Source organism: Onychomys torridus, chromosome 7 (genome assembly GCF_903995425.1).
Source record: "Onychomys torridus chromosome 7, mOncTor1.1, whole genome shotgun sequence".
In the NCBI taxonomy this organism is placed as follows: domain Eukaryota; kingdom Metazoa; phylum Chordata; class Mammalia; order Rodentia; family Cricetidae; genus Onychomys; species Onychomys torridus.
The window spans coordinates 20,380,054-20,400,610 of NC_050449.1; the positions used below are offsets into that span (position 1 = coordinate 20,380,054).

Consider the following 20,557-nt stretch of genomic DNA (forward strand, 5'->3'; position numbering starts at 1 on the left):
GCATATATTAAATGTATGTCTCTCAGGTCTTAAATATTAAGATAAAGAATAGTCATTCTGTATATGTTTGCCTGTCATCTGCATACTGTTTCTTTTAAATTTTAGGGATAAAGAACAAAAGTGTGTTGTCTAGCCACCTTTAGAGATCTTACAGTAATCATGTGCTTCTCTGAGGGAGCGTGCCTTGGATGGGTCGGAATGGGAGTGTTGGCTGCTAAGTGATTCAGTGATCGCAGGGACATTGCAGTCCCGAATGTCACTATTAAAAGTCCTGCTGTTGTGAAATGCCAGCTTAGCAGCTCCACCTTCACAGTCCTTTCCATCTGTTGGCGGTCCTTTGCAGCATTTTTCTTTTTTTAAGTTGTAAAATGCCACTTTTATTTTGATCAGTGACAGCTCTCTGTGGACTTCCCACTTCTAAAGAAAGTAAGAATTGTGTCCATTTCCGTGTACAAACATTGATATTGTTAGGTACGATTTAGTGAGTACCTACTGTATGCTGTAAGCATATGACATTTCAGCGAATTTCTACAGTGAGCCTATTAAATTAGAATTGTCATCCTGACTTTTACAGAAACTGCAGTCTGACCAACCAAATGCCTTCTGTAGGACAGGCCTTCGCCAGCTTCCCCGTGTCCCACTGGTCACATGATTCCATGTCCTCAGTCATTCTACCTACTGGCCCTGATTTTTTCGTAAATTCATCATTGTGAAACACATTATAGTGGGATAATTTATCTCCTATTCTCTTTGTTTATTATAGAAATGTTAAGTGTTTTGTAATTTTAGGTCCTTGCAGATCTGGTCTGCCTTGGTCTGTTCAGGTTACTAAGACAGAATACGGTAGAGCCAATGACTTATAATCAGCAATTATTAAGTCCTTCCACTTTTGAGTCTGGGAAATTCAAGAGAAAAGTGCCAGTCAGGTTGTTATCCTGTGAGGACCTGCCTTCCTAGTTTCTCCCTGAAAGATGCCTTCAAGCTCTGTCTTCTGTGATAGCAGTGAGTAAGGTTACCTGAGGCCTTGTTGGCGTGCATACACCAGGATGGCACCTTTGCAGTAAGATGACTGGCTGTATAGGGATAGCAAAATTAGTGTTGGTTTCTTACGTACAGGTAAAAACTTATTCTGGCACTAGAATGTGGCCTACTAAGTGTTATTTTTAAAGTAAATTATTGCTGAAAACAGCATGTGTTCATTTGAGCCTGCAGTGAGTTGTAGATGTCACTGAGGGATGGGGTGGGGAGTGGGGAAGTCTTCCCTGAATTATGCTGCATATTGATCAAGGAGGTGGTCGCCACAGGTTGGAGTTATTTCTTGAAATAACAATGAAGTTTTCTGTCTGGATTGTTCTTTCACAGATTTGGTCAGTGAGAGAGAATGATAGAATGTGATAGTGTTCGATGGCATTACCCATAGCAGAACTTGGGTGAGACTTAGAGGCAGTCCTCTGTGTGTTTGTTGGCTGAGTTGACATTGACACTGAGAGTCCTTGTTTTCACTTTAGCATCTTTCATGGTGCCTTCATCTGCTGCAGGTTCCATCTTAGGAGATGACCTTCTTTGCTCATTCCTAAGAGCAGGTCCTCACCTCTTGTTTAACATGACATCATGGCAGTTCAGACACACCTGCCCCCAGGCTCCACTCATAATTCCTGCTCTCTGTGGTTTCCCTCACTTGTACGATTACCTCCTGCTCTTTACGGTGTTCCTCACCTCTATGGTTACTTCCTCCACTCAAGCCTTGGACCCCTTAATCATTCATGAGGATTGGAATCAACCTCTTTCAAACTCTCGTTAACATTGATGCCTCTATCGCTCATAAATTTGAGATATTCTTAATGGCATCTAGAATGGTAAATTCTTTCTGGCAGGTTCCCAGTTCATATTGCCCACATCCATTAGAGGGATCTATGGCAGCTCAAGTCTTATAAATGCATAGCTTAAGTAATAAGCTTGTATACTTGACATGACACCTTCGTAATGGACAGCTATGTTGGCATGCCTAAAAGCAGCATTAATCTTGTTGGCTATGTCTGCCAGAGCTCCTGAGTGACCAGGTGTTTTGTGGGTGTTCTGTAATATTTGAAAAGAACGTTTTCTGGGAAGTAGGTCCTAGCAATAAGCTGCAGATACTTAGGACACCATGTTGCAAACAGATACACTGCCTTCTGGTCCCTGCTACTCCATTTACTGAGCACAGGAGGAATAGATTTCAGTGTCATTCTCTGGGGCGCTAGGAATTTGGAAACAGTTAATGAGCACTGGCCTCCACTCAAAGTCACCAGCTATATTCTCCTCACAAGAGAGGCGGCCTGTCCATAATGCTCTGAAGCTAGGCTTTGATGTCCCTGGCTCTGAAGTCCTGGGGACTTCTGCAGTCTACACCAGCGATCTCAGGAGCCCTGCCTGCTTCCCCTGGCTCCCCCATTAGAACTGCTGCTTCCCCTGCACTTTGTGTTCCGGACATGGCTCCTTCCTTAAGCCCCAGCTGTGTCTTGTGCGGCTCCCACAGCTCTCTCAGTGTCACAGTTACAGAGTGTAGAGCCTTGCTCTGGAGTAGACTTTGCATCTGTTGTGACTGGTTTGAACTATCCAAAGCACTGAAATGTTTCCCCACTGACAGTGAGGCTGGGTTACTTCCTTTCTGTGTTCACAGAATTAGCACTTTTCATTCTCCCCAAGACCCTTTCCTGTGGCCACCAGCGTGGATTAATTAGTTAATTAAAAATAAAAATTTAAAAGGAGCTTTTGCTCTGCACTCACAGCTTGGCTAAGTGTTGGGGACAAGAGGCATAGCATGCGCTGTCTTGCTTGGTGATTCTTTTCCAATAAGCTTGCTCATGTCTAATTTTTTATAAAAGCAGTGGTTCTCAACCTGTGGGTTGTGACCCACTGGAGGCGTTGAATGACCCTTTCACAGGGGTCGCCTAAGACCCTTAAGATCAGAAAATACAAACATTTACATTACAATTCATAACAGTAGCAAAATTACATTTATGAGGTAGCGTTGAGAATAATTTTATGGCTGGGGGGTCACCACTGAGGAATGTTCCTCCATCAATGAGGAACTGTCTTAAATGGCCACAGCATTAGAAAGGTTGAGAACCACTGATTTAGAGTGAGAAGCTTCATGAAACTCTTCTGTTTACATAGACACTCACAGATGTCTGTACAGCGATTGACTGACCTGATTTCAATATTGTTGTGTCTCAGAGGCTAGGGAGGCCTAAGGAGAGGGAGAGAGATGGAGAACAGCTCTCCAGTGGGGAAACACATTCACATTTACTAATGAAGCTTCCTGTGTTATATGGTACTTGTATGGCATCCCAAACAATTACAGTAGTAGCATCAAAGATCACCGGTCACAGATATAAATCATAATAATGCAGAAATTTAAAGCTATATAAGAATGTGACAGAGATGCAAAGAGATCACACAGTTGTCAATAGATTTGTTCAGTATAAGGTTTCTACAAGCCTTTCATCTGTTCTAAATACAGACTCTTCACAGCACAGCATAATAAGGCAAACCCATGTAAAGGTTCTACCCCCTCATGGCATGATCAACCACCTCCCAACTCCATCACATTGAGGGCTACTGGGTTTTAACATACAAATCTGAAGGGCCACATGCATCTAGCCCCTTCTCACTAGAGTGTTCTGCTGCCTGGGTGTTAAGAATTCCTAAGAGCTGGCTGATCACATCTCTTCCCAGCTCGGGCTTGAAACTGGTCACAACGAGAATGACTGTTACAAGCACTGGAATCGGTAGCCCTAGAGAGCACTGCTAACGTTTCACCTTCAAGCAGTTCCTAGCATCCGAAGTAATGTTTCTGCTCTACAGTGAAAAGATATCCCAGTGAGTTTATTCAGTATGGGAGCCCTGAGCACATCTAGCCTTTCAACATTACAACATAATGTCATCTGTGGAGTCCTTGATCAAATGCTGCACAGTTGACGTTTAAAAACAATCACAAATCTTACAATGGAAGTCCGAAAGGGGAGAGAAGATGAACATTTTATGCTGCTTGTCTGAAATGCTGTGCTTTCCCTCAATTGTTCTTTCTCATCTTCAAGAATGTGTTAATGACTAAAGAAAGCCTCCAAGCAGCATGAGTGTTTACACCAACCTTTAAATGCTTCCTATGAACAGAGCAACATGTGGAGTTTACTCGTGTCCCTGATGGGGGGGCATAGATGTATGTGCTGTGCTGAACCCCCTTTCCTTCTCCAGAGCTCCCAAGGTTCCTAAAACGCTGCAAACAAGAGGCAGTGCTGCTTACACTGACTTAGCCCTCAGATCTTACTCCCTGCACCACTATGAAGAAGCTCAGTGGGAAACACTTGTAGAACTCCAAACAGATTTTGAACCACTCAGACATGTGGGAAATACAAGCAGACACTCGGTGTGAAGGAGATCATCACAAATGGTCTGAAACAGAAGCTTGCTGTGCAAGCCTGTGCTGACCTCAGCTCACAGTCTTTCTGCTTTTCCCCACTAGGGCTATGATTACGTGTATGTCAACTAGCCTACCTACTTTGTCTTTTTATTGGTTAGGAAGTAGACTTTGTATAGTGGGTGTGAATAGAGCAAAATGTGTAACTCTGTATGTAAGAAATAATTTAAACCATCATGAGAAGCAGTCAGAGAAAGTGACCGATGCAAAGCTGGGGACCCAAATTACCCAAATAACTTGGGAAAAGGGTGGCAGAGGTGATCGGTTTTCACAAGGCTGACCAAGTAGCCTGCATTCTCATGAACTTAGTTATTTTTAAAAACTCTTTATTTGTTATTCATGTGTGTGCGTGGGGTAGGGGGTTGCCTTAAACGCAGCATGTGTGTGGCAACCAGAAGACAACTCTGCAGAGTCACCTCTGTCCCACCACCTTTCTGTGGGTTTGGCTCAAGCTTTGGAAATATGAGTAAACCAGATAAATTTCTAAGGAAACGGAAATCATGGTAATGAACCCAAACAGTTGAAAACCTGAAAATGGACTAGAAACTCTTGGGCTTCTCCTTAAGGAAGGTCCTTTTTCAGACTGTTTTGTGGACTCCCCAAGGGCAGTGACTGCGGGCTGAATTGTGTGCAGATTGTTCTCAAGCTGACACACGCAGTAGCACTCAGCTTTGGTGGGGATGAGACACTAACGTGTCTGTTGTCGGTGACAACAGGTATGTCTGGAGACAGCAGGACCAGTGCCTTCCCTCAGAGAAGTCTACTGTCCAGCAGTGGCTGACGGCCGTTTCACAATGGTGGGAGAAAGTTAAACGTTTTAGGGAAAACAAGTCTATCTGTGACATTCACGACTTCTTCTGAGCCTTGGAGGCCACAAGGGAGGTTTCTTTGTCGTCTTGTTCCTGGGGAGCCTCCTCCAAAGGGGAAGGGAGGAGAGTTTGGGCAGCTGGGTTGGCACCATTTCTGACCTTGACTTGTCCAACTTCCTGAGCACTACACAGGGACATCGAATAGTGTGGCCCTGACCTATGGCCATCAGGCCTGGCTTTCACCTCCTTCTCTTGCCCTTGCTGGGAGCTTCCAGTCAGGAGCCTGCTATAGCTGTCCTCTGCTGAGGCATGGGATTTTCCTTCTCTGGATCCCGAGCTTTACATGACAGATGTACCAGGACTACAGTTTCGCCTTCCTGGGATCACTGTAGGGTTTGGCAAAGGTTCTTAACGTTGAGAATCCACAGTCTTCTCCGTTTTCCTTGCAGAGGAGACTCTGGCAATGTTGTATTGTGATAAAAAAAAACTGCTCTGGGCACTCTTTGGAACTCTCTGGAATCTTTTATTCTGCCCTAATATGCAAACGCTGATCACATATTCTGGGCGAAACTGATTTCTTTGATTTTTATCAAGGAAGGGGCTGATCATGGTGGCTTCATCTTGTCATACCAGCACTTGGGAGGCTGAGGCAGGATGATTGCCAAAAACAAGTCTGAGGCTACATAACACAGCATAGCTTAAGCTACAGAGTGGAATCCTATCTAAAAAGAAATCAAACGATAACAGCAACAATAACAACAACAAAAACCCAAATCACTTTAAAATAAGCAAAAAGGATTGGGGTAGGATGGAAACAAAAAGAAGGTACAGATCCCTGAGCTTTACTCTTGGACAAGGCCAGCTAGATTATGAGAAGACAGTGTATCATTTGCCTAGACTGTAACCCACTTCTCTTTCTTCACTTGTGTAGAGCTCCAGGTCTTCCTTCCACTTTCCTGGAAGTCCTCTCTGCTCTCAAAAAGAAATCTTTTTTTGACAGGTTCTCACTCTGTAGCTCAGGATGGCCTAGAACTCATTATCTGTCTGTGTAGCACTGGCTGGCCCACAGCCAACATTCCTCCTGCCTCATCCTCTCAAGTGCTGGGATTATATCAACAGTGTGCACTGCCATGCTGGGCTTCTTTCTGTCTCTAAAATGGCTATGGCTTAGCAGTTAAGCGTACCTGCTGCTCCAGCAGAGGCGCTGGGTTTGGTTCTCAGCACCCACATGAAAACCCACAACTGTCTGTCACTTCAGTTCCAGGGGATCTGACATCTCTTCAGACTTCCTCAGGCTCCCACATGTGTGTATGGTGCACACAAACACACTTAGACACACACACAATAAATATGTACAAATGCTTATATGGCTTAGGGAATCTGCTGTTGGCTGTTCTCTGTGTTTAGCCTCCTCAGGAAGCTAACTCCTTTGACACTGCCTTCCTACCCCATTGCCCAATTCTGGAGCCTAGGACTTGCTGAGTTATAGCCAGGTGCTTGCTGTCTCATACTGCACTCCAAGGCTCCAAGAGCCAAGTGTCAGAGTATTCCAGACATAAGTTACTGTTCTCCATCTCCATGTTCCTTCCTAACCACATATTTCCTCCAGTTCCCAGTCTTAATCCAGAAATTAAGATGAGGTTACTCTTGGCTTTTCCATATTCATTCAAAAAGCCTTGCTGAGATGGTTCATACTTAGGAGGCTGAGGCAGGAGGACTATGAGTTCAAACCAGCCTAAATTACATAGTAAGACCCTGGCTCAAACAAGACAAACAAAGGATCTTCTTAGCTTTGGTGTCCTTCTAGGAGGCCGTATAGCATATTCAACATGCAGAGTGCTTTCTCTGTGGCTGATATTATCATCTGGCTCCTTTATCAGACTCAGGTGCATTGAGAAAGGCTGCCCTTGCTTCTCACTGTCTCTCAGGAATGCCTGGTGTGTAAAACAGGAGTCTTAAATGTTTTGTTTATGTGTTATCATAGGACCCTCATGGATTTATCATGTGCTAATTCTATCCCACACACTGCAGTTTTCGACTCTAGACTTCCTTTTACTGGGGTATAATCTCCCAGACCACATGCCTGTCTCTAGAATTGGGAGTTTTGTCCTCAAATGTGTTGTAGCTCCTGTACAACCTTTACACTTGAGGCGCAGGGAGCATTGTAGAAAAGGAGGGGAAAAGGCGGTAAGATCCGGAGAACCAGAGTGTCTGCTGTGACATAGTGTCTGTTCTATATAATGGGAAGATGCACCCATGGAATCCCAGCAGTATGTCTGCTTAAATAAGAGTGGTGCAGTGCAGGTGGTGGTGGTGGTGGTGGCGGCGGCAGCGGTGGCGCACGCCTTTAATCCCAGCACTCGGGAGGCAGAGGCAGGCGGATCTCTGTGAGTTCGAGGCCAGTCTGGTCTACAAAGTGAGTTCCAGGACAGGCTCCAAAGCTACAAAGAAACCCTGTCTCAGAAAGCCAAAAAAAAAAAAAAAAAGAGAGTGGTGCAGTGATAACACCAATTGACATTGCAGTGTGGGTGGGGGAAATCTCACAGTATACCACCCCTGGGTGAGAGCTATGTGAGATTAATGGCTGCTGAGAATCTTCTCCCGGATAGATTGAGCCCCGATAGATTATCCAATCTCAAGAGGTCAGCCCTAAACATATATACATATGAGCAACACTCAATGAACTCATTATGTGTTTATATGTACATATGCACATATGCATGAATAGAACAATAGTAAGTAAAGAAGAGATCATATATCAAAGGGAGCTGGGGGATTTGGGAGGAGTTGGATGGAGAGGAAGGATGGCTAGAAATAATGTAAATATACTACTTACATATGAAATTCTCAAACCAATAAAAACAAACAAAACATGGTTGTAGGCTCTATCAAGTATTCCTATCCGTGCCCTTGGGCTACTAAGAGCTGTTCAGTCTGTGGCTCCAAGCCACCCTGATTGCAGCTGCCCTCTGGCTTATCTCTGACCTGGTGGTTCTGTTTTTTCACTCTTCCCAGGGCTGCTTCTAATCTTCTTAGAAACCCCAGGGTGCCAGATGTTGCCCTGATAAAAAAGACAGTGCACCCCTACCCCATTCCATCCCCTAGCCCCCAGCATGTTGCCTTTTTGAAGCTTATGTGGCAAAAGTTGATTGTGTGTGTTCCAGGTGCTTGTAAGTGTCGCTTGTCTTCAGAACTTGCCCTTGAGGTTGTCTCTTTGGAATCAAGTCAGTGCTGCTAGCTGCTTTCATGTGCTTTCCCTCTCTTCTCTAAGTGCAGTGCAGAAAGGGGGAGACTGTTCATCGGGTGTTTATCTGCCCATCCTCTGCTGATCTCAGAGACTGCTGACTAGGTCTCAGGCCACCCACAGACACATGCACTGAGGCCTGGATCCAGTTTGGAACCTGGGAGACTATAAATGCCACACGCTCCTGCCCCTGAGTATGTACCTAAGCAACACTTTCATTTGTACCTTGCAGCTCTTGAGGGCAGGGCCTACTGTGCATTCACATGTGCCCCCACCCCAAGCATGATGCAGTTTCTCCATCAGGAGAGCTTCAGTATGTACTTGTGAAAGTAGCAGAAAGGAGGAGGTATGGAGAAGGGGCAGAGTTGAAAGCGACGTAACAGAAGATGATCTTCCAGACTAAGACGTTAGATGGTATCAAATGGAAGATTTGGTAAATAAGTTTGCTGCCTCTAAACATGTGTGAAATCACTTCCCAGGGTATACCTGGTGAGTTAGAAGACTGGATATCATCGGTACTGATAAAAGTATCTGAGACTCGAGGAGCACCCAACATTAGGAATAACAGTGGAGTAGTCATCTAAAGGGACATCTGAGGACACCCTCAGAGTCTCTAGGTCTCAGGAGGAAGGGTCACAACTTGGTGAAGGGTTCCAAGGCAGCCGCCCTGCTCCTGATCTGGGGCTCAGACTGTCTCTAGATTGAGTGTCACATCATCATCCCTCCCCGGGCTCCTGTGACTGTCTCATCCCTCCCCGGCCCTGCGGCCCTTCCATCTGGGGTTGGGGCTTTAAGTGTGAGCATGTCTGTTTCTTTCTGCCCTTTCCCAATGATGTGAATACTGGTATTGGGTTTCAAGCAGATGTTAAGTGGACTTGAGCCTGCTATCATCTTTAGTAGACTGCGTTTGGTTTGCTGGGATGTTGAGAAGGATTCCGAAGTTCAGTTAAAAGTCAATAGAGGGAAGCCCCATGGAAAGAGGTGACAGGGGCCATGGATGGTTGGAGAGGAACCATGTAGGTGTCACCCTGTTCTACAGAGTGGGGAGGAGTAGCCCAGAGTGGGCAGAGGTATTTTCATTTCATTTTTCCTCCAGATATTTCCTATGGTGCCGGTCGGTAGGCTGGATGTGGTATCTGTGGATGGGAAGAGAAAGAGTTGACTGGCTCTCAGCTTCCACCTCTGACCTGTTGACTTCTGATATTTGTCATTAGATCAGACCATGGGATCACAAGCAAGCAGGAACAGGAGGCTGTTTACCATGTCCTTCCCAGTAAACATTATCCAGTAGTTATTTCAGAGGCAATTTAAGCTTCTGTAACTTGAGCTATGACCGGATACTGCTAACTTAGTGCATCAGGTGCTGCCCATACTGCTAGCCTAGAATCTTCGCTTTGGTAGTTAGAATGTGCTGAGGAAGGACTAATGGCTTCGAGCTGCCACAGGGTGTGTTTCATAGCAACAGTCAGTTACACAACCATGTTTAGTAAGTAACTTTTACCCAGGGTGAATTTGTCCAGTGAACTCCTTTAAGGCATCTTTTTTTTTTCTTCATATGGGGAAACCGAGGCATGACTTGGCATTTGACTCATCCACACTGGAATGTAGGAGTTTTCAAAGTAATTTGGCCCTCGGGCCTCTTGGCCCATGAAGTTAGCAAATACTCCTTGAATGTTTTATACATGTCACTTGTAGGCATTACAAGTATGGCTATGGGCGAGAACATCTAAGCCCTCGGCCTTAAAGTGCTTCAGTAGTTGGGAGAAGATAAGTGAAACCCCACATCAAATAACACTTTAAAGAGAGTAGGAAGTATCCCAAGAAAAGCAACATGTAAGTAGACACCCTCTGCCGTGGTTGACCAGAAAAGCTGCTTGGGGCCAGTCATACAGTGTCCCTAAGAAAACAGCTGAAGTAAATCTGTGTAGTAGACGGGAGAGAAGTAAGTGGCTAGTGGAGGGAAGGCCCTGAGGCAATCTGTTAGCACCCACCTTTGCCAAATTGTGGATGAAGGTAGTGGTGGCCTCTTGTAGGCCTTGAAGGCAGGAGTTGCCTTTCCTGGACCTGCTAGTAAGATAAACCATTGCCTTAGACAGGATATATTTGCTTAATTGTTTCAGGAGGGTGAAGTTTATAAGGGCTGATGAGCCTTGGATGGCATTATGCCTGTAGGCAGCTATGTTTGGCAAACAGGGTTCCCCTCTGCTCTACACAACCTGTGAAGTATGGACTACAATGACCAGTGACCATAAATAGGTACATCAGCCTTGGGGATGGAGCGTTGTCACCCATCCTACAGTTGACTCTTCTCCAATCCATGTCTGAATTCTCATGCTTCTGCCTACTGTACTCACCACAGCCCAGGTCTTGCCTGCATGCTTGACTATATCTGCTCACAAATGCTTTAGAAGCAGTTAAGTCTATTAAAAAAAAAGCATTGTCCTATAATCTACACCTGCTGCTGGATTCTGTCACCCCAGTTGCTGGTTGCAGTCAAGGCTCTAGGCCCTAATCTGGAAACTGGGATATTGCCCACTCCTCTTCATGTTTTTGGGTATCCTTCTACAGCAGTGGTTCTCAACCTTCCTAATACTGGGACCCTTCAATACAGTTCCTCATGTTGTGGTGACCCCCAACCATAAAATTATTTTTGTTGCTACTTTATAACTGTAATTTTGCTACTGTTATGAATCATAAGTATTTTTGGAGATAGAGGTTTGCCAAAGGGGTCTGGACCCACAGGTTAAGAGCCACTGTTCTACATATAGCCTCCACCTCAACTTCTCTCCTGGCAAGGCTATTTTGGGTATCTTCAGGAAGCCCTCTATGCTGTCTGTGGAGTCAGGGCTCCCTTAGTTCCTCTGTACATCCGTTCGAGACACTTCACTTTATGTCCTGATAAGACCTTGGCTGCCAAGCAGCCCTGAAACTGACAGGCAGGGAACATGTCCTAAAGTCATGCACATTCCCAGCCTCATGCACACAGTAAGGTGCCATCAGTGCCTGATGAGCAATACAGGATGTTTACTAGTTGCCCATTTTCACAGAAAGGATTGTGAGTGAAGATTCATACTGAACATGAGTCACTGTTGCATTCTCATATTCCCCGGAACTTGCTTGAGTTCCTTGCATGAAGCAATTGCCCGTCACTTTAAGGATGCTCTATGGTGAAATGTGAATAACCAAGCTTACTATTTCAACCATCATTAAGCAGACATTTGGGTGGCACCAGCACGTTTGCACTGTTGTGTAGCCGTCACCACCGTCTAACTCCAGAACCTTTTCTTCATCCTACACAGAAGTGCCATACCACTTGATCAATAGCTCCCACTCCCCTCACCCCAGCCCTAGGGAAGAACCACTTCTCTTTCTGTCTTTATCAAATAGCTACTCTTTCCTCACGGAAGTGAGGTCACCCAGAGTCATCTTTCTATCACTGACTTATTTCACTTAGTGTGTTTTCAGGATTTGTCTATGATCTATGTTGTATATATCAGGATATCCTTCCTGTAAGGATGAATCACACACACACACACACACACACACACACACGCACGCACGCACACACACACACACACACACACACACACACACACACACACACCAACCCCACTTTGCACTTCTTTGTTTATTCTGTGGATATATATTTGAGTTGTTTCTATCTTTGAATTATGATGAATAGTGTGAGCATTGGTGTGCAAACTCCTTTTCGAGTCCGACTTTCGACTTCTACTGAAAATAGAAGGTGCTTAATCTTGTGGTAAAGTTACTTTTAGAGTTTAGAGACATCTTAAATATATTTGGAACAGTCATTTTGAATCAAACAAACAGACAAAAAGTCACCTTAAGGTAGGATGTGATATAGGAAGATGGGCGGGCTGAGAGTTCACATTCTTATTTCTGTGACCTGTGTGATGATGCTTGGTGACATGAAATGACTTATTTCAAGTATTGTTTTAATTTTTTTTCTTACAGCATCAAACTTCTAGCTGTGCAAGAACTGCTCGACAAAGAGGCCCTGGAAAAGGTAAATATTTTGTTCTTTCTGCCACACAGGAGGAATTCTGCTCCCTGACGGAGACAGCACAGACTGCAGAAGGGGTCTGCTTGTTCGTATTCTCCACAGGCAGTGAGCCTTGTAGACTGCTAGTCAAAGCTTCCAGTCACAGGCCATTCACTCTTGCAGACCCAAACTTGCTCTGTTCCTTCCAAGCTCTGTGAAAGCAGAGGCTGGCTTGTCACAAGCCAGGCTGCCCTCTGAAGGTTTCTGGTGCTTCCGAGCAGCAGGAGCAAGGAAGAGGCCTCCTACACGCTAGCCTTCAACCTTGCCATCCCCTCCTCTCTTCTCCATGTTTGATTGTCTGAGTGTGTGGGTGAAGGAATTGAGGTCCAGCCACACTTGGTAACCGGCCCAAGGGAAACGAACTCAGTGGAGGAGCGAGGATCTGAACCCCACAGTTCCATTTCTGAAATGATAGCTTCAATGTTTAGCAGACATGGCTGTGATAGTACATCCCTTCAGGCTGTTGCTGAAGATTGGGAAATCGCCACCGCACCCGGGAGGTGATTTTGGTTCATTTCTCTCTTCTCTGTTTGAGTCAACCCTGGAACTGACAGCCTTTTGCTTATGGGTTTGAGTTCTAGGTGTGAGGAGGAATGGGCTCAGCAATGCAGGTTAGGCAGGTGCCTAGGAGGCCAGGCCCTAAAATGCCGTAGGGGGCCCTATTGCACTCATGCAGTAGTACACTCCCCCAGGGCTAGCTCAGTACTCTTCCTACAAATGTTGATTGTAATCTGTAGGTTGACTTGAAACTAAGTGATTTGAAAGATAAACATCCAAATGGTATTTATTTTAGGAATTTAAAATGTTTGGATTAGTGCTCAGTCCCTTGGCATTGAAACAAAGAAGGTCTTGACACCAGCACCAACCAGTACTGTGAAGGGTGGGGAGTGGCCTGAGCTCTGAGGCTCCACTTGGCTCCTTTTCCATGATGGGCGAAGCAGGAACAGTGCCTCCACTGCACCTTAGAAAGGCAAGATGCAAGGCAAATGAGCTAATGTAGCCAAATGGCTCTCTGGATGCCTAAGCACTCTGCTCATGTTAATTCTTCATATCAATTCTTCATAGACATTTAGCTACTAAGAGATACTGTGATGACTATAAAAGCTATCAATGGGCCAAATGGCAGCCTTGATTGTAGATAGTAAATTAGATAAAGGGACTAAATTAACAATAACTTTCCCTGAAGCTGATAACTTGTTTTTGGTCCTGTAAGAGAATGGCCTGGTCCTTAGGAATCACGGGAAGGAATATAGGAACGGATCTTAACAATCATTCTGAAAGGATTCCAGAGACAGTGGAGAGAAAGAGAGAGAGGGGGAGAGGAGAGAGGGAGGGATATCTATCCATATCTGTCTGTCTGTCTGTCCATCATATATCTATCTTTCTATAGAGAGGAGATATGCAGATGGGGTAGAATACAAACCATTGGACCTTCTGTGTAAACAGATATATGACTGTTCTTTGTATGTTCTTGAAACTGTTTAAAAGACCTATCCCATTTTTTTTTCTTTGTAGTAGTATTTACTGAAGTTATGTGGTGATATTTTATTTGTGCTCTAATAAATCTTGCCTGGAGATTGGAAGAAAGCCAGTCATTATAAGTGAACACAAATGTCATGCAATGTTAGCACACGCCTTTAATCCTGTCACTTGGGAGGCAGGGATCTGTCTGGATCTATGTGAGTTCAAGGCCGCACTGGGAACAGCCATGTGTGGTGGCACATGCCTTAAATTCCAACACTAGTTAACTATGGAGGTCTGGAGGTCTGAATAGGCAGACAGGAAGTGACAGAGCTGGGCAGGAAGAGGAAGTGATGCAGCTGGACAGAGAGAGCAAATCAGATGGCAGAACAGCCCAGCATATAGGCATGGGTAGACAGGAAGTAGCTCGCTTTTGGAAGCTGTGGAGTTGGTGAGGTGAGGTTAGCTGTGGCCATTCCTATTCCTCTGGTCTCTCTCAGGCTTTAACCCCAATTTTTGGCTCTATGGTTTTTTTTTTAATTTATTAATAAGACCTTTTAGAAATTCATCTACACAGTTATTTGTTTTACTTCCTGATTTTGAAAAGTTAGAAACAAATCTTACCATACATAGACCTTCCACATCCAGTGCATCAGTATAATAAAAACACAGGCACCAAAAATACCAGTTATGTCTTTGAAGTGGTTACTGTCTAGTTTAGAGAGACCACATAGCCAGGCCAGTTGAGAGACCAAAGCTGCAAAATGGATCAGAGAGGTGGTGTCAGGCTTGCTGTGGCTGGCTGCCAGCCAGTGAGCCATTGTGCCGCCCTGAGAACCAGGCTTCTCTGGCTCTCTCCAAAAGCTGCCTTCCCCTTCCCTCCTGAATTATCTTGGGTTACTTATCCTCTGTGCCTCAGGTTCCCAGCTGTAAAATGAAAATCATAATCCCTAATTCACAAAGGGTTGGAAGAGAGTTATGTGGGCAGTCTAGGTAAAGGTGCCTAGTAGAACTTCTGGGTCTGAGAAGTCTCCAGAAGTCAGCTTCTGTATATACCGCTTCCTTCATCCCCCACCTCCAGCTGTTCTCCTTGTCTTCCCTTCTGCCCTTTCAAGAAGCCTGATGGTGGGTTTTTATCATCCCATCTCGACAGATGACCAGCAGGAAATTTTGTAGGACCATTGAAATATACGCAGGGCCCGATGGGGAGCCACGTTCTGGCAGTTCACGTCAATCTTCTGTGCAGTTTTCTGCTCATTTGCTCATTCGTTCTCCAAGTGTTTGTTGAGGTTTCTGTTTGCTGGGCAAGTAGCAAACATTTTTAGAAAATTCCTGAAACAGCTGGTAGTTATGCACTTGGTATCCAGTTATATTTTGAATGATACATGAGATATTGCCTGAATTAGTCCCTTTTGTTTTTGTTTTATTTTTATTTGTTTGTTTGTTTGCAGTAAGATTAGTTCAATGGCTTGTTGAAATACAATATGTTCCTTGAAGAGCCTCATAGATGATAGATTCCTTTCCACTAGGTCATGGCTAGAGAGCCATTGCAAAAAGTGTCTGGTAAACCATGCAACTTTGCTATTCCTTGCACCGGTAGCTCTGGAAGGTCCTTAAAAATGTGGAACTTTGACCCTTAGCCCAGACCCACTGAGTCAAAGCCACATTCTGCAGAGACCCCAGGTGGCTGATGTGTATCACAGTCCCCAAACTGTTCAGGAGTGGATCATTTACTAGCTCCACAGTGATTATTGACTAGCCTGTGATAGGCAGAAACCTACTAGAGGCCGAAGATTTTGCTTTTGTGTCTCATGAAGCTCCTTTGTGATGCACGTGTGTGTGGGGAGGGTGGGGACAACTAAAAATACGCAGACCCATCTATTTGTGATCCCCATCGTGTGTGGCATGCACATGAGTATGCAAGCACACATTCTTGTTTAGAATCCAGAGCAAAATGGGGAGGGGTCTCTCTCCATTGCTGTCTTTCTGAATTAGAAGCTCACTACTTCTGCTAGGCTGAAATAGTTAGCCAGCAAGCTCCTGGGATCTGCCTGTCTTTGATACCGTGCTGGGGTTACAGACATGTGCAACCATGCCTGGCTTTTTTATGTGAATGCTAGGATTTGAACTCAAGTCTTTATGCTGGCAAAGCAAGCACTCTTAATCCACAGAGCCATCTTCCCAGGCTCTTAAAACCCCCATTTATAATTTACTTGTCCTGCTAGTAATAGAGCCAGCAAGAGAGGTCTCAGAAATGCAGTATGCAAGCCTCAAACCTCTTTTACTATTATTCCACTGGGTTCAAATGGAAACCTGCCTGTAGAGTTTATACTCACTGAATTCCTGAGACTTCATGACATTGGAACGGGTGCCTTCAGTCCTAATAGTAGGGACTTGAGCAAGCCTCCATCTTGGAAGGTGGTAGTGATTCTGAAAGGTGTTGTCTCTCACAAGCACTGGTAGGTTAGGTCTGAACAGCAAAGGCTTGAGATGTGTAAGACATAACATGTAAGACTGGAGGTGTTTGGAGGTCTCAGAAAATGAGATTTCCAATGCTCTCTCCTTTACTGTCATGATTGTTATTGTAATCTCAGTATTTTAGCAGAGGTTTTCCCCACTGTCTATAGAACCCAGAGCTGGGGCAACTTAGAGCCACACTGTGGCTCCCTGTGGCTCTGGGAGAAAACCCTCCTGGATCCTGGGTCCCCTTTCTCACCTCTGATCTTGCTCTCTGTGATGTCTTCCATCACACTCTAGAGCTGTGCTTGTCAGACTGACCCCTGGCCACACTGTACTGAGGGGACATTTTGTCTCTTTACCCTGTCTTCTATTTTCTCCATTTTCCCAGTGTTCCTAACTGGGTTTAGGGCTCTTGTAACTTATCTGTCCTATTCAGCATCAAAACTAACATACTAATAGAGCAGTGGTTCTCAACCTGTGGGTCATGACCCATTTGGGGTTGTATTTCAGATATCCTGCATATCGGGTACATTACATTACAGTTCAGAACAGTAGCAAAATTAAAGTTATGAAATAGTAAGGAAATACTTTTATGATTGGGAGTCACTACAATATAAGGAACTGTATAAAAGAGTCACAGCATCAGGACGATTGAGAACCACTGTGATAAGGGAATTGTGAATGCCAGTGACCTCAATGGATAGACTTCAAGAGTTCCTGTTTTAATTTCTTGACTACCCCCAGCACCCCCGCCCTGTTGGTTTGGTTTGGTTTTTTTGGAGTCAGGTTTTACCATGTAGCATTAACTGGCCTGGGACTACTGTGTAGACCAGGCCGTCCTCAGATGTATGGTGATCATCCTGCCTCTGCCTCCCCAGTGCTGGCATTATAGGCTTGTGCCACAGCCTCAAGTTAGGGCTGTGGGTTGGGGAGAGACCCAAGGATGTCTGGCAAGTCATATCTCTGAATTTTTCTTTTTTATGAACACTATACAAGGCCTAGTTTCCAGATTAGGAGCAGCAACCAAATAATTTTTCAGTTATTCTAAAAATAAGTTAAAAACCATAAAATTAACAATCTAAGTTTATTTGTGAAGTTTTTATTTTAAAAATTATTAGAGCCATGAGCAGTTTATCTAATAAGTATTAGATGAAAAAGTGTTGCTATGCATGTGTGTGTGTGTGTGTGTGTGTGTGTGTGTGTGTGTGTGTGTGTGTTTCATGCCATACAATGCTTAAGTTCCAGGAGCAGTAAGAAGGATGCTCATCAACTGCCTGTCTGTGTTCTTTGCTTTGAGTGTAGGACCTTTTGTTTTCCTGAACTCAAGTCACTGGGACTTGGTTTCCAGGATTTAAAAACAGATTCATGCATTTAAATGTGGCGTTACATGAAAGGAAATAAAGACGTTAGTACAGCTTGATTTAGAGAGATCTTTCTTCAATGACCCTTTCAAACAGCTTCCTGCAAGGTTGCAGACAATAGTTTGGCCAGCCATTCTGGCTAGAGATAACCTTCACCCTGTCAGTACACAGGGCCCCCACCAGCTGGCTGGCCTACTGTGGTCAACGCCCAACTTGGGCTCAGCCTCCCTGGGACACAGGCCACCCAGCTCACAACTGCTACCTGTTCTGCCCCAGTCTTTCAGGCCACCATTCAGCCATCAGTCCTAGATAAGCTGATGTTACACTCTATCTTCTAGCTAGATCCGAGGGTGTAGATAGCTTGAGTCTCAGGTTGGTTATTTACCAGTGAGAGGCCTGCTGGGCAGGTTATCCCACAAACTTCATTTTTTTTAACCCCTAGCATGCAAAGTTACAGTTGTTACGACCTCATTGGAATTTTGTGAGAATAAATTAATAAGTAAAATAACTGGAATAACAATGCAGCAAAAGAGATCATGTATTGTAAACATCAGTGTGTCAGCATCTGATTACCCTACCACTGCCCGTGAAGTTCATTATTGCAGTCGTCATTCTCATCCTCAGTGCTGCTTGCTGCCTTTTCCTCTCTTGACAAGCTTATTCGGAGTTTCTGTTGTCTTTAGAGGATGTTAAAGAAAAAGCCATAACCCCGCTCACCTCCTCTCTGCTACTGCTGCCCTGAGATGTGAGATGATTCTCTTAAAATACCTGCTTTGAAATGCAACTCTTTGTTTAGTTTTCTGGTAGGTGAGACAAATGCTCTCTGAGCTCCACTTTGGTGTTTTCTGTGTGTTAGAAGTGTGTATTTGTTTCTCCAGCAAGCCTGGGGTTGGAAAAATTGAACTTAATATAGTAGTCGCTCTTCCAGCCAGACCCTAGTGCTGAGCAGCACTGGAATTAGAAGCTAATAGTTCCCTAGAGATCTTCAGAAGGAATAGGAGGCAAACCGTTTTCATATAGACGTGCATGACTAAGCTGAAGATGCTAGCTAGGCTCCTGGCAAAAACTGGTGTTGCAAACTCACTGAAATGCACTAATAAAGCCTCGTCTTTGTTATACGCCTTTATAGTGGCTTCTGTTGTGATTTGGATTTCCATTTAATTTAGCTTGTGTGACAGTGCAGTGGCTGTCTTGCCCCTAATTGTACTTTTCGCTTTACACTTGAATGGTCCATATAGAATCACAAAATGTTTCAACCGAGGGAGACTTTTAAAACCATGTAAACCAACCCTATACATTTTTAAGAAAGTACCCCAAGACCAAAGGTACTGAGGTGTCCCTCACTCCTGGGGCCATAGCTGGTTTGTTGGTCAGGCAAGGACCTTTCCTCCTAGTGGCCCAGCTTCCATATCCAGATGGTCACATAGCCAGTGAAGAATGAATAGAATGATGGAGCATGTGGAAGAGACACACCCTGCACTTGGGCTAAGATTCTAGAAAGTATGTCCTTTAAAATTCCAGCATGGGATCCGTCAGATCTCCAGTGTTATTTTTCCCCTCTCACTTAGTTCCTCATTAGTTGGAGCTTAATGTGAAGGTCATGTCGAGTGGTTGGTATTCACACATCTATGAAGGTTGTTTGTTTTCTCACTGTGTTGGTGTTGGTCATAATTAATCTCATTGCTATCCTTTGCTTGGCAGGAAGCTGGCCACTTTTCTTTAAAAGGACCAGTGGGCAGACATGGGGCTCCCTGGGGAGGTTCCAATCTCTAGAGTAGTGTCTGACTCTGACAGAGGCTTGCTGTAGCTTCGAGCCTCTAGGCAGCTCTACCTGCACCCTGGGGTCTACCCACGAACCTCACTGATGGGCCTTGGAGCATCTTGGTGAATTGTGGGCCAGGGTTTGTAGTCTGGTTAAAGGAGGTGGGGCTGCAGGTGCAGCTTAGTGTCAGAATGCTTGCCTATAGGTCTGGCTTTAATCCCCAGTAGCAGTAGAAGAGTGGAGACAAAGAATTTGACATCCTCAAGATACTATGTGTATACCCAGGGGCATACACGGTCTTTACATTCCCCCAATTGAAACTTTTAGCTTTATCATAAAGCTGATAGACCACAGCAGCTGGCTTGTCTTCATGAAGTTATTACTGAAATCCAGGCATATCCACCCATTTAACTCAGTGTCTGTGACTGCTCTCAAGCCACAAGGACAGAGTCCAGGGGTTGTAACAGAGATAGTCTATCCCACAGACCTCAAGCTATCTGTCAGTTGGCCCTTTTTATTTACAATTTGCTGGCTCCTCTTCTAGATAAGTGGTATCCTTTAAGAGTCACCTGGAAACTATAGGCTCTTACTTCAGAAAAATGCATGTATGAACTTTTACACATGGTCAACTTCCCTTATTTCAGAGGAGCCTACAAGCCTCCTTGGGGTCTTACTGCTGATGAAACTAGATATGTTTCTAGTCATTTCTTCTTGTCCACATGGATATGTCTTGTAGATGTGGTTTTAATCATGGGATGAATTTGCCCAAGGCCATGGAGCACAGTGTCCAAGGTCAGGGAGAGAGATTTTGTGGTCATATCCGGTCAGACTTTGCACCCTGTGTCCTACTGGTGCTGACCCAGCCTCCTTCAGTTCCTTCCTGTGGCTTTTGGGCACCCTCACAGTGGAGGCTTTAAGGGGTGTTACCCGCTTGTCAG

At 44.7% G+C, this 20,557-nt stretch overlaps 1 protein-coding gene across 1 annotated transcript in view; it reads left to right on the forward strand.

The window, feature by feature from the left end:
• The window catches only part of Eepd1 (endonuclease/exonuclease/phosphatase family domain containing 1), a 105,516-nt gene that overhangs the window by 49,282 nt on the left and 35,677 nt on the right, over positions 1-20,557 (forward strand). The window contains exon 3 of the mRNA XM_036192968.1: positions 12,488-12,539. Within this exon, the coding sequence (XP_036048861.1) occupies positions 12,488-12,539 (52 nt within the window). The remainder of the gene's footprint in view (positions 1-12,487; positions 12,540-20,557) is intronic.